The sequence below is a fragment of the Coenobita brevimanus genome, chromosome 58, assembly GCF_032717465.1.
Source record: "Coenobita brevimanus isolate Jiangsu-jjx chromosome 58, ASM3271746v2, whole genome shotgun sequence".
In the NCBI taxonomy this organism is placed as follows: Eukaryota; Metazoa; Arthropoda; class Malacostraca; order Decapoda; family Coenobitidae; genus Coenobita; species Coenobita brevimanus.
In genome coordinates, this window is record NC_137011.1 from 20,235,437 (window position 1) to 20,250,381 (window position 14,945).

The following is a 14,945-nucleotide window of genomic DNA, read 5'->3' on the forward strand; positions in this document are numbered from 1 at the left end:
AGGGACATCAGTGTGTGTGTGTGTGTGTGTGTGTGTGTGTGTGTGTGTGTGTGTGTGTGTGTGTGTGTGTGTATTCATAGACAGATACATACATACATAGATACATAAGGTAAACAGACAGAGAGATAGCTAGCTAGATAGATAGATTGATTGACTGATTGATACAGACAGATAGATTACATCTATCAATCTATCCATCTCTCTCTCTCTCGCTCTCTCTATAGGCTATATATATATATATATATATATATATATATATATATATATATATATATATATATATATATATATATATATGTTAAAATAAATGCGTTTATAAAACAACCAAAAACATGCACACATAAAAAGGAGTCGTGTACTAAATGTGTGTGTAGTAATTAAAAATCATTTATCGAATACAGGTCGTCGTTAAAAGTGGTCATTAATCATTAAAATTCATTAACCCGTCCCATCTCAACCACTTTCCCACCACTGACTCCCCCCAATCCCGACCATTTTTGGAAAAAAAAAAAATTTTTGGCTCAAACCTCCGCTTTTGGTGAGAAACATCGAAAATTCATAGAGAAATCGCTCACCTGAGGTTTAAAATACTCGATACATGTAGGAGTACCTCCTTACCTTACTGGGTTTTCTAACAGGCTGGCACCAGAGAAAATGAGTTCTATGGGAGGATAACTATTTCACACCACTCATAAACGGTATTAATTTATTTATTTGGTACGAATTTATATGTAGTATGAGAGTATATTGGTTTTCAAGCAGTAATATAGGCATTATAAGCACTGTTTCACTCACTAACTCATCACCATACCTGACCTTTTTTTGCCACATTACCTGATCATCATTTCTGGCTGTTTCTTCCTCTAATGCTATGTAAAGTTTGTCCTCCACATTGTCATTGACTGGGGAATCACTCTGGCCCTGAATTTCGTACTGTGGCATGACATGGCTTTACTGGCCAGGTCACTAATAACAGGTGAATTGCTGAGACAATGGCATGCAGGGGGGGGGAGGAGGTCATGCTGGGTAAGGCATTGTCCCTGCCTGGCATCTTGTAGAGGAAGGTGTCACCTGTATACGTACCAAAAATCACTCGCCAAAATTGAAAATTGTGCAAATTAGGGACCTTGCAATTGATTCGCGTTTATGTACGTCGACGCTATTGGCAGTGACAAAACGTGTGGACGTTAAAGAACGTCGACGGGACGCCGCGGGTTAAAAGAGTTACTATCCATCCATCCATCCATAGCCAGACGCCATGTACCCCAAACGGGGTGGCCAAGGGCTTAGAGTTAATTGTTTTACAGGAAGGGGCACTAATCCTCCACCAACCCCACTTGACACGTAGGGAGAACATTATGCCAACAGCATCTGGTGTTCCCAGGCGGTCATCCATCCAAGTACTAACCAGACCCAACGTTGCTTAACTTCGCTGATCGGACGGGACGCGGTGTACTCAACGTGGCATGCCATAGTTACTATCAAAGTTGCTAAAAATGCCAGAAAAACAATCCATGGAAATAATCAATAAATTAGTCACTAAAATCTTCACTAAACATAACCAGAAAAAATAGCCAATTAAAATTGCATACAAAAATAGCCATTAAAGGAACAATTAAAATCAGCTGCTAAAAATTATTTAAAATAATTATTAAAAAGTATGTTAATGTATAAACTTGGATTTTATAGAAATATTGACATATTAATAACTATTTTTTGTGGCTTCTTTATTGGGTATTTTTGTGGCTATTTTTTGTGCCTTTTTAGTGACTGTGTATGTGTGCATATATATATATATATATATATATATATATATATATATATATATATATATATATATATATGTATATATATATATATATATATATATATATATATATATATATATATATATATATATATATATATATATATATATATATATATATATTGTTAAGAAGCGAAATTTGCCAGTTAGGTAATCGAGGAGCTTCTCAATATTTCTCATTGTTTACCGTAGGTTTCAGTATGAGTCAGAGTCGCCAGTTTGCCTGCTGTTTGTGAGCGTAGTTGTTTTGTAAGTTATTCATTAATTTTTGTGGTCTTTTTCTTTATAAAGTTTCATTTATGTGATTGCTTGTTAAATTATGTATTACATTTAAGTTTGTATGTTAAATAATTTACAGTGTTGTACAGTGTAACTCTGGCATGTTTTGATGTCTCCCAGTTGTTAACTGTTAATTGATGCCCCATCGAGTTTGTCCTAGAAGTTTCTCGAGTAGTGTAAGCTTATATAAGGATGGGGAAGAGAGTAGTTCAAGGTCAGTCGGTATTCAGTCCAGTCTGAGTGTAGTGCATTGTCAGTGCAATGTTAATGAAGATTGTACTGTATATTTTCGGTACTTGTGAAAACAGTGGCAAACAGTGAAGTGTTACTGAAGTTGGTATATTGGTACTTGTGAAAATAGTGACATGTTGTGAAGCATTAAGTGTCATAACAGTTAGTAAAGTTTGTGTAGCTCCAGTGTTTGTGATAATAGTGAAGTGAAGTTGGAAAGCATTAATTGTAATTATTTGATAAGTAAAGACAGTGAGTGAACTTAAGAAGCCAGTGTTTATTTACAATGCCTCAACTGATCTTGTGTACTGTACACCTAAAGGCTAACCACAGGAAGAACAGTTCACTAGGCAACGTCCTTCCTATAATGTATGACTGCTGTTGGAGCCTGTGGCAGTGTGAGGTGGGGACGTAACACTGGTGTCAGGAGTGTGGATAGTTGAAGTGCTGCAGTGAGTCTATCCTTTGACATGGAGGAAGAAGGTGTCCAGACAAGAGGCCAAGCTAGGCAGGAAGAGGCATCGCTGGGTGCAATTATGAAAGTAACAAGCAGAACTACAGGCACAGAAAGAAGGACAGAAAGAACTCAAAGAACAATTAGAAGCACAAAGTGTACAACTACAGGCACAGAATGAAGGACAAAAGGAACTAAAAGAACAATTTATTGCACAGACTGAAGGACAGAAAGAAATCAAAGAGCAATTTTTTTTTTTTTTATGCGAGGAAGAAGGAACCAAAGGCCATGAGCCCGCAGTAACAGTTCCCTCCAAGAGAAAAACTAAATACAATAGAGAGCCAAATTCAAGACCCGATCATTTTGAGATGCCTGGACACACTGCATTTGAAAGACTGGAGATCATAGGCAGCAGGAAATACAGACAGAGGGAGACAGTTCCAGAGCTGACCTGTTGCATAAATGAAAGACTGGGAGTAACGGTTAACTCTTGCATTAGAGAGTTGGACAGAAAAGGGATGAGAGTTTGCTGCCAGATGGGTGCTACGCGCCCGTCGTAGAGGTGGAGGAATGCAAGCAGACAGTTCAGAGGAGCAGTGACCATTAAAGTAGCGATAGAAAAGAGATAAAGATGCAACAGTGCGGCGAAGAGACAGAGGTTGAAGGGAGTCAGTAAGAGGAGGAGAGTTAATGAGACGAAAAGCCTTTGACTCCACCCTATTGAGAAGAGCTGTATGTGGGGAGCCTCCCCACACATGAGAGTGATACTCCACACAGGGGCGGATAAAACCCCTGTATAGAGTCAACAATTGTGCAGGGGTAAAGAAAGAGCAGAGTCGGCTTAGCACACCCAATCTCTTGGAAGCAGATTTTACAAGAGATGTAATATGATCTTTCCAAGATAAGTCCCGAGTAAATGAAACCCCAAGCATGTTCAAGGATGATGCAGGATTGATCTTTCCAAGATAAGTCCCGAGTAAATGAAACCCCAAGCATGTTCAAGGATGATGCAGGATTAAGCTGAATATTATTAAACATTAGTGGGTATACCTGTGGAAGATTTTGTCGGGTTGATAGGTGTAAGAACTGAGTCTTAGATCCATTAAAGACAACCATAATATTTTTACCCCAGTCAGAGATATGAGCCAAGTCAGACATTAGGTGTGCCATAGCCTCATCCCTTGTTTGTTGAAGTAACTGTTGAGATGGGCGTTGCGGGAACCGAATGGAAAGGTGAAGGGTGGAGTCATCAGCGTATGAGTGGATAGGGTTAGATGTACAGCTTAGAAGATCATTGATGAATTACAAGCCCAAAGTGAAGAACAGAAAGACCTCAGGAACGAAATCAAAGATCAATTGCAAGCACAGAGGGAATCGCTTTAAGAGGAATTACAGGAGCAACAGAGGGAAGTACAACTAAGAATAAAAGGACAGCTACATGCTTTCATGGGATAAGTGAAGGAAGAACAGGAATAATTGAAGGAGGAGGTATACGGTGAGGTAAGGCTGCCTAAGTATGAGGTAAGCAGTAATGAGACTGAGTGCAAACATCAGTAGACAACCAGTTGAAGTCAATTGGTGAAGAAATTGTAACGGAGTGCAGACAGCATGTAGATAGCCAGTTGAAGCATGTAGTTGACCATGTGGAGATAATTAGTGAGAAAATTGAGGCTGTAGAGAATATTAATATTGCACTGCTGAGCTTCAGGTTAGTGTAGAGAGGCATATGCAAGGAATGGACAGTGTATGGTGAATCTTGACGGATCCCAGGCATCTAAAGGTAGCATTACAGGGTTGAATACTCAAAATGCAGAAGTTTTAAATCCTGGCATTATTTATGATGCCCCAGTTTTTAGGCCCCAAACCAGTGAAGTGCATGGCTATAATGGAGGTCCAGTTAAAAAGAAGCCTCAGGAATTTGATGGTACAGTATCTTGGGAAGCTTACCATGCACAGTTTGAGTTACATGCGAATCAGAATAGTTGGGATGATAGCAGAGGGCAGTGCAGCTTGCTACTAGCCTTAAAGGTGCCGCAATGGAAATTCTGGGCCAGATGTCAGTGATGGAAAGGAACTGTTGTCAGTCCCTAGTACAAGTGCTGGAGTGCAAATATGGAACCATGCACCAGACTGAGGTTTACAGAGTAAGATTCTGGAGCCATGTATGGGCTCGAGGCGAATACCTACAGCAGTTGGCTCACGACCTGGAGAGTATGGCATACAAGGCATACCCTGGAGCAGCACCTAACCTGTTGGCTATTCTTCTGAGAGACCAGTTCATCAATGCTCTTGATAATGCAGAGTTGAAAGTGCACGTGAAGCAGGCACAACCAGGAAACATGCAAGAAGCACTAGCCAGGGCAATAGAATTTGAGTGCTATGTCAGTTCTAGTATATCCACCTTTCAGGCAGGTCATAGTGCAGGATTCAAGGCAAGAAAGGGGCAAGTATGTGAAATGGAATAATTTGAGGGACATTTCCGGTACTGTGAAAAGCCAAGACACAGAAAAGAGGACTGCCACAACAGGAAGAGGAAACAGGAGAAGACCGAATGAGGCTGCTGGTTCTGTGGGAAGCTGGGACACAAGAAGGAGGAACGTCACAAATGGAAGAAGGAGTAAAAACAGAGCAGTGCAAGGAAATCTTCAGTTGTAACAAAAGCATGTTGGACATATAGTGAGGTGAGGCACTTCAGTTTTGAGTGTCCAAAGAAGAAAAAGGATGATGAGAAGGTTGCAGAAAACCAGAAAGAAGCAGAAAGCTAGTGGAAGCTGGTATGAAGGGGCAACCACCAGCCAGCTTTTCCCAAGTAGACCCACCATTCAGAAATTGCAAGAGAACGGCAATTGAGAGTTTGCAAATAGATGGAAGGATAGACAGAAAGAAGCATTCCCTGGTTATGGATTCAGCCTCAGAGCAGACTTTAGTGAGGTCTGATGTGTTACATCATCGGTATCTGCCTGAGTCATCAGAACAACTCTTTGGCGTAACTAGCACCGTGCGGAACTGAGGGGACCCCTGGATGTCCAGATTGAAGAGGCAGGGCAAGAGGCTTCTCTTCCAGTCTACATGGCTGACATGGAGGATCCTTGCCTTCTAGGTCTGGATTATGTGATGTCCATGGCATGTGAGCTGGATATCTGCTCCATGAAGCTGAAGGTTCAAGGAAGGTCGGTTCCCATCACGGCAGTGAAACATACCAGTTCTGGTCCTGAGGTGAGGACACTCTGCACTATGGTGATATCCCCCAGATCAGAACTATTGTCCCAGTGTAAGGTGAGTGGCTCTTTTGACAGCTGTATAGGGATGGTGAAGCCTGATGTAGGGTGCAAGACGAAGGCTGGAGTGATGGTGGGGACAACACTGGTGGATACAGATGCAGATGAAGTGCCTGTTGTGGTGGCCAATTTCTCTCGTGAGCCACAGGAGATCAATGGGGGAGAAATTGTTGGACTGTGCCAGGTGGTGGACCCTGAGTGGCATCAAAGAAGAAGGCCTGTAAAAGGAGTATAGTCACAGAAGATGGGTACCTGCCAGACCACCTACAAGACCTATTTTCAAGGAGTTGCCAATGCCTGGATGGCTTACAGGTGCTCAAGTTGAGGCAGCTGCTGACAAAATTTGCTGATGTCTTCTCCACCGGAAACCTAGACCGGGGGTTCACTGATCTGCTGGAGCATAGTATAGGCACTGGGGATCACCGCCCGATTAGACAGCCAGCATGGAGGATGGTGCCAACCCAACAGCAAGAAATGGAGAAGGTGATGGAGAATCTCCAAAGTCAAGGAGTAATAGAAAAGTCTAGCAGTCCTTGGGCATCAGCAGTGGTTCTGGTAAGGAAAAAGGATGGTTCAGTAAGATGCTGTATAGATTATTGAGCCCTGAATGATGTGACAGTGAAGGATGCATATCCCTTGCCAGAACTTATGACACTCTGGGTGCTCTGTCAGGTACTAAGTGGTTCTCCACCTTAGACATGAAGGCAGGATATCACCAGGTCAAGGTTGCAGAGAAGGACAAAGAGAAGATGGCCTTTTCATATGAGCATGGTTTATGGCGGTTTAACCCGCGCTGTCCTGGTGACGTGAATTAACGCGGCAACAATGCAAGGTCCTTAATTTGCACAATTTTCAATTTTCACGAGTGATTTCGCAAGTGATTTTTGGCATGTATACACGGGACACCTTCCTCTATTCCTCTACAAGATGCCAAGCAGGAACAATGCCTTACACCGCATAATCTCTCCCCCACCCTCATGCACGCCATTGTCTCAGCAATTCACCTGTTACCAGTGACCTGGCCAATAAAGACATTCAGGGCCAGAGTGATTCCCCAATCGATGACAATGTGGAGGACAAAGTTTACATAGCATTAGAGGAAGAAACAGTCAGAAATGATGATCAGGTAATGTGGGAAAAAAAAGGTCATGAATGGTGATGAGTTAGTGAGTGAAACAATGCTTATAATGCCTATATTACTGTTTGAAAACCAATATACTCTTGTACTACATATAAATTCGTACCAAGTAAATAAATAAATACTGTTTATGAGTGAATAAAATAGTTACCCTCCCATAGAACTCGTTTTCTTTGGTGCCAGCCTGTTAGAAAACCCAGTCAGGTAAGGAAATACTCGTACCTAAATCGCGTATTTTAAACCTCAGGTGAGCGATTTCTCTATGAATTTTCGGTGTTTCTCACCAAAAGCGCATGTTTGGGCCAAAAAAAAAAAAGGTCCAAAAACGTCGGGATAGGGCGGGTTAAGGTGATGCCTTTTGGCCTATGCAATGCTCCAGCTACTTTGAGCATCTAATGGATCGCATACTGGAAGGCCTGCACTGACAGACGCCCCTCATTTATCTCAATCAATCAATCAATCTTTTCCTGTGGCACCCTCGGGGATGCATAGGGCCTCGATGAACTCACACCACCACATCCTATCTTGTGCTAACTCCTCAAGATCTCCCCAACACTCATCTCCAGCTTCCCGTCTCATTGTCCTCACCCACGTCTCTTTTGGCCTTCCTCTACCTCTCCTACCAAGTGCCACCCACCCTGGTGTACCTCGTACTATTCCCTGTCTCCTATACACATGTCCTAGCCACTTCCATCGTGAGAATCTAACATATTCATTGATCGGCTGCACTCCCGTTATTTCTCTATTTCTACTATTTGATATCCTTTCCCACCACTTAACTCCTAATATTCTTCTAAGTGCTTTATTTTCAAACACCAAGAATTTATTTTCCATAGTCACTGTGCTGTACCAAGACTCGTGTCCATAAATTAATATACTCCTAACCATTACCTTATAAAGTTTGATTTTTGTATGCACAGAGAAATTGTTATTATTCCAAATATTTTTAAGCATTCCCATTGCCTGATTAGCCTTCTTTAACCTTTCCTCGAATTCAAAGTTCAAAGAACCATCCTTGGCTAAATAAGTACCTAAATATTTAAACCTATCAACTTGCTTTACAACCATACCTCCAATTACACATTCCTGCGCATTTTCCATATTCATATTGATTATTTCAGTTTTTCCACAATTAATAACCAAACCCACCTTGCGACCTTCACTCACCAAACAGTCCAACACTCTCTGCATCTCTTCTGGCCCATCACAAATCAAAACTATATCATCTGCATAATCTAAATCCAAAAGTGTCCTGTTCTCTCCCCAAAGTATACCTGCACCGGTTTCTGTTCCAACGCGTTTCATAATGTAATCAATGACCAATATAAATAGTAAAGGCGATAGAACACCACCTTGAATTACTCCGGACTTGACTTCAAACGAATCACTCAGACAACCATCAACCATCACTTTACAAAATGTGTCCTCATGCATGTTCATAATGACCCTCACAAACTCCTCTGGTATTCCATAATGTCTCATGATCTTCCCCATAGTCTCTCTCGAAACACTATCAAAAGCCTTTTCAAAATCAACAAAACAAAGACTTAACGGTACTCTCATTTCATTAACTTGCTGCATCAAATGCCTAACTATAAAGATCTGATCATTGCAACCACGTTCCTTTCTAAAACCAGCCTGTTCATCCCTCAGAATACCCTCAACCACCGGCTCCAACCTATTTAACAACACTCTACTGAAAACTTTCAAAGCTATCGGTGACAAAGAGATTCCTCCAATTACCACATTCACTCAGGTCTCCCTTCTTCGGAACTTTAACAATTACACCATTCTTCCAAACTGACGGTAGTAACCCCGTCACCCATATCTTATTGAATAGCTTGGTCAAGATCATTATTAATCTATCCCCCTCCACTTTAAACATTTCCGGAAATAAACCATCCTCCCCTGGTGCCTTATTATTCTTTAACTGTTTTACTGCTTTCTCCACTTCTGCAAGCCTCAACTCTCCTGTTTCTATATTTAAATCTTCCTGAGCAGATGGTATATCCTCTTCTGGTGGTATTGGTCTATTAAGAACTGTCTCAAAATGCTCTTTCCATCTGTTTTTAATATCTCCATCTTTGGTCAATAAATTTCCTTCCCTGTCTCTAACTGGTATTTCCTTGCGTTTACCTACATTACCACTCAGTTCTCTAATCGATTCATATGCTATTCTTTGACTCTGTCCATCATTTTTGTTTATTAAGATTTCAGTCTCTGCAACCTTTTCATCCACACATCTTCTTTTATCTCTCCTAGCTAACCTTCTTACTTCTGAATTCAAACTCCAGTACGCAGCTCTTGCTAATTCAATCTTTCGTTCATCAGCGCATTGCATCTCACTCCTCAATTTAGCCTCACCTCTCTTTTTTATCATATCCCACGTTTCCTCCGATATCCATTTCTTTCTCCTGAATCTATGTCTCCTTCCAATCGTACATTCAGCAGTCTCATGCAAAACTTTGTTCACATCCTCCCACATCTCATCTACACTTCTCTCCCCCTCTTCCAACGTTTCCAACACCAAAAACCTATTTCTGCATTCTAATCTGAAGTCCTCCTTTTCTTCTCCTTCCCTTCTAAGCTTAACAATATCGTATCTACCAACACCAGATTTTTCCTTCTTCTGATTTTTAAGTTTAAACCTTATTTTTGCAATGCTGAGTTGATGCTCACTACCAATCTATCTGGATGATGTAATTGTGTTTGGACGGACCATCAACCAGGAATTGGAGAGGCTGTCGGAGGTATTGAACAGGATTCATGCAGCACACCTCAAGCTGAATCCCAAGAAGTTCCACCTGTTTCTGAAGGAAGTAAAGTACCTGGGACACATTGTAGGTGACAGTGGCATCCGTACTGACCCAGAGAAGGTGGCAGCCGTGGAAGGCTGGCCAGTTCCAACTTGTGTGAAGGAGCTACGGAGTTTCCTTGGCTTGTGTACCTACTATCAGCGTTTTGTCAAGAACTTTGCGATAATAGCTGCACCTCTGCACAAGCTGTTGAGGAGAAGGCAGAAGTTTGCGTAGACAGTAGAGACTCAGAAAGTCTTCAACGAAATCAAGCAGGCGTTGGCAAGCTCTCCAGTATTGCTGTACCCTGATCAGAGTCAGCCATTTATATTGGACTGTGACGCTAGTGACCATGTTATTGGTGGAGTCCTGTCACAGAAGAAGAAGAATGAAAAAGAGTATGATGTAGCTTATTACAGCAAGAAGCTTGGCCCACCAGAGCAGAACTACTGTGTGACCCGAAAGGAGCTCTTGGCAGTGATGAAGAGCCGTGATTTCTTCCATCCCTACTTGCATGCATCAAACTTCATCATCAGTATGGACCATGCAGCACTAGAGTGGCTGAAAACACTACTGAATCCGGAAGGACAACTGGCACGCTGGCTCGGGAAGCTAGACCTGCACAATTATGAGGTGCAGCACCGTCCTGGGCGGGTACATGGCAATGCTGACAGCCTGTGTCATCGGCCTTGTGATCCAGAGTGCTGGCAGTGTACTAAAAAGGATGATCATTGTAAGAAATGCAGCCATACTACAGTGACCGGGCCAGTGTCAGATGGAGAAGACCTGAGGAGGATGCAGATTTACAACCAGTGCTAGAGTGGCTGCAGTGGAGTACAGTGCGACCATCATGGGAAGAAGTTTCCAGGTTAAGCCGCGTGACTAAGAGCTGCTGGAGTCAGTGGGACCTTCTTCATTTGAACAGTGGACTACTGGAGCATCAGTGGGAGACAACCGAAGGCCTCAGCAAGTTTTGGCAACAAGTGGTTCCGAAGAAGATGAGATCTGAAATCTAGTATGAGTCCCATAACCAGATCACTAATGTGCACCTGGGAGTGAAGAAAGCTCTAAGCCAGCTGCAACAGAGATTCTACTGGATTGGCATGTGCCAGGATATTGCAGAATGATGTTGGGCCTGTGATGTGTGTTGTGCCAAGAAGGGGCCCAAGAAATGTGGTTGCACCCCTATTCAGTTGTTCCAAGTGGGTGCAGCGATGGAAAGAGTCGCAGTGGACATTGCTGGACCTCTGCCACACACTGAAAGAGGGAACTAGTATATATGTGTCGCCATGGACTACTTCACAAAGTGGCCTGAAGCCTATGCCATCCCGATCATGAGGCTGCAAAAGTTGCTCAGGTGCTGGTTGAACAGTTTTTCTGTCATTTTGGGATCCCACAAGAGCAACATTCAGACCAGGGTAGAAAGTTCGAGTATGTTGTGTTCCGTGAATGCTGCAAGTTATTGGGGATCAAGAAGGCCAGGACGACCCCACTAAGGCCACAGTCAGATGGGATGGTGAAGAAATTCAACTGGACCCTGGAACAACAACTGGCCAAGTACTGCATAGAGGGACAAACAGAATGGGACCAGAAGTTACCTGCTTTGCTGATGACATATCAGTCTGCATCCCATGAGTCTACCGGCTTCACTCCTACACAACTGATGTTGAGCCACGTGTTAGGGTTACCCATTGACTTGTTAATGAGAAGACCACCTGGTGAAGAGCTGCCTACAGACACCTCCGGCTATGTGTGGCACCTTAAAGGAAAAGCTGGCTGAGGTACACTCATGATCAATAATTTCTGCCCAGGGGTGCCCCCTTCCCACCCCTGTATACCCAGGGAAGACAGGAGGGTGGACGAAATGAGTTCCACCCACCTCTACCTCGGCTCCAAACCCTCCCCTACACCCCTATCGAACCCAACCCCCACTCATCATTCTTAACTGGCAGTTACATCTCAAGCTAACCTAATACTTTACACTCATGGTCACATTACTAGTACACAGACCAAACACTAGAATAAGTAAAAATTATATAACTATGAACACACTGCAGCAAGAAATTAGTGCATTATAATGTTGACAACAACAGTGAAACAAAAACGTTAACAACGGCCATTCCAGGCCTATTGTGTGTGGTGCTTGCGTGCACTTGTGTGCGTGTGTATTTGGGTGTGTCTATGTCAGTTTGTGTGTGTGTGTGTGTGTGTGTGTGTGTGTGTGTGTGTGTGTGTGTGTGTGTGTGTGTGTGTTTTGTGTGTGTGTGTTTTTGCAAAGCAGTTTACCCAGCACATGAGGCCTGAGGTGGCTGCTATTAATGTTTTTGTTTTACTCTCAGCGTCTTAATGCATTGATTTCTTGCCGCAGCGTGTTAATAATTATATTATATACTTTAACATATCCTAGTGTCCTGTGTTTGTAATAGCAGTGGAATCAAGAGTGTTAAGCATGAAATCAGCATGCATGAAATGTAACTTCCAGTTAAGAATGACGGATGGGGTGGGGGGTTGGGTATGGGTATGGGTGAGGGTTGGGAGCTGGGGGAGAGGTGGGTGGAGCTCGTTTTGTCCCGTCCCACCCTCCCCACTTCCCTGGGTATACAGAGGTGGGAAGGGGGCACCCCTGGGCAGAAATTAGTGATCCTGAGTTTACATAAAGTGCAAGGAAATCTCAAATTTTCGGGAGAGGTGATGAAGTGCAAGTATGATGCCAAGGCAAGTGAGGTGAGCTTCAAGGATGGTAACCAAGTTTGGTTATACACTCCTCAGGAAAAGAAGAGATAGTCACTGAAGCTGCAGAGCCCATGGGATGGGCCTTACACTGTGTTGGACCGCCTATCAGAGGTAACATATCAGATTCAGGGAGGCAGGAAGTTTCGCCCAATGGTGGTACACGTGAATCGTGTGTGGCAGTACCATGTGCCAGGACAGTACAGCTGGGACGTCTCCTAGGAATTGTGCTCTCCCGCAGCCAAGGATGTTGAGTAGGACCACGGAGCTGAAGTGCAAGTGGATGGTAACAGTTGCCCAAGGGAAGATGTGAATCAGGAAGAGGACCAAGACCTACCAGGAGGAATGGACTGTTTGGAGGAGCAAGGATGTCGTCGAAAGTGGAACAGAAGAGGACCTGATAAGTTGAAGGATTAATTTATGTATAGTTAGATGTTACATTAGGATTAAGGTTTATGTTTTTATATACTGTGTAGATTTCTCGGGATGACAAAGAACTAGGGAGAGGGTAATGTTAAGAAGCGAGATTTGTTAATTAGGTAGTCAAGGAGCATCTCGATGTTTCCTGTTGTTTACCATAGGTTTTGGTACGAGTCAGAGTTGCCAGTTTGCCTGTTGTTTGTGAGTGTAGTTGTTTTGTAAGTTATGCATTAATTTTTGTGCCCTTTTCCTTCATAATGTTTCATTTATGTGATAGCTTGTTAAATTATATCACTTAAGTTTGTATGGTAAATAATTTATAGTGTTGTACAGTGTAAAAAAAGAAAACTCTGGCATGTTTACGTTTCCTAGTTGGTAACTGCTAACTGATTCTCTGTCGAGTTTGTTAGAAGTTTCTCGAGTAATGTAAGCTTATATAAGGATGGGGAAGAGACTAGTTAAAGGTCAGTTGGTTTTCAGTTCAGTTTGAGTGTAGTGCAGTGTCAGTGCACTGTTAGCGAAGATTGTATATTTTCTGTACTTGTGAAATCACTGACAAACAGTGAAGTGTTACTGAAGTCGGTATAATGGTACTTGTGAATATAGTGAGTGTAATAACAGTAAAGTTTGTATAGCTCCAGTGCTTATGAGAATAGTGAAGTGAAGTTGGAAAGCATTAAGTGTAATTATTTGATAAATAAAGCGAGTGAACTTAAGAAGTCAATGTTTATTTACAATGCTTCAGCTGATCTTGTGTACTGTATACCTAAAGGCTGACCATAGCAAGAACAATTCACTGGGCAACGTCCTTCCTATACTGTACTACTGCTGTTGCAGCCCGTGGCAGTGTGATGTGGTGACGTAACAATATTGTGTGTGTGTGTATATATATATATATATATATATATATATATATATATATATTGCCACGAATTTGCTAGATCGTATTATTATGGCACTTCATGACATTGTTATTATTATGATGGGAACGCTTGAACAATGTTGAAACCCACAGAACTTTGCTCAGACAGTTAACCGCTCGCGTTTGCACTCCGATTTGAAACAGAGTTTTTCAGAACATTTGTCACTATTTCGTAAGTGACTTCATAAACACGACATTAGTGCTTCACTGAGTGATATTATTACGTGTGTTTATCATTCACTCTGCCTCTGTTAACTGTTGAAGTTAGGCCACGCCCACTTCTGGTGAACATGCCCATTTCTCACACCTCTTTGCCAAGCATTACAACATTGGAGAAGGACCGTCATCAAGGACAGAAATGTGCCACGGCAAGGATTCCCGGAGATTAGACTACTCCTGAGCTGTGGGCCTTAGCTTGGCAACGCCATTCCCATCCACTCACTATAGCTGGTAGTTACTAATGGACGGCCGACGGTGAGAAGAATAGTGCGTGCCTCGATCTGTGAGTTGTCTATGATTCCCGGAGATCGCTCGTCTCTCCATCAGCAGTTCAGGGAGCGTGGACGTAGCAACGGAGGAGCAGACAGGAAAATCGTCTTGCGGTGTCTTAGCAACGACTCCAGTCTAAAGCCCTGTGACTCCACATCTCCAATTAACAGTATCTTTTTTCTGTTTTTATAGGCTTAAGATTATTAGCTAGCATGACTGATAGAGTGAATTTGCTTTTGAATTCTTGTAACGTAAATTTATTTTGTGCAATTAATAAATTTACAGTTCTTCTCTTTGAGCTGGATTAAATGTATTAATGGTGTTTGATTTCTTCATAATGTGCTAACTTTAGTTTCCTACTCCCAGTTATCACAAACTTCACGATTGGTAGTTAAGCCAGTT

The 14,945-nt window shown here is 42.4% G+C and overlaps 1 protein-coding gene and 1 pseudogene across 1 annotated transcript; one reads left to right on the forward strand and one right to left on the reverse strand.

Annotated features, from left to right (window-relative positions):
- Positions 1 to 1,359: 1,359 nt before the first annotated feature.
- LOC145402777 (5S ribosomal RNA) lies at positions 1,360 to 1,477 on the reverse strand (annotated as a pseudogene).
- A 4,363-nt stretch (positions 1,478 to 5,840) lies between these two features.
- LOC145402677 (uncharacterized) lies at positions 5,841 to 10,219 on the forward strand. The gene is made up of 3 exons (XM_080274655.1): positions 5,841 to 6,233; positions 6,362 to 6,532; positions 9,917 to 10,219. The coding sequence occupies exons 1-3, from the start codon at positions 5,841 to 5,843 to the stop codon at positions 10,217 to 10,219; spliced, it is 867 nt and encodes a 288-aa protein (XP_080130781.1).
- The last annotated feature ends 4,726 nt before the right edge of the window (positions 10,220 to 14,945 follow it).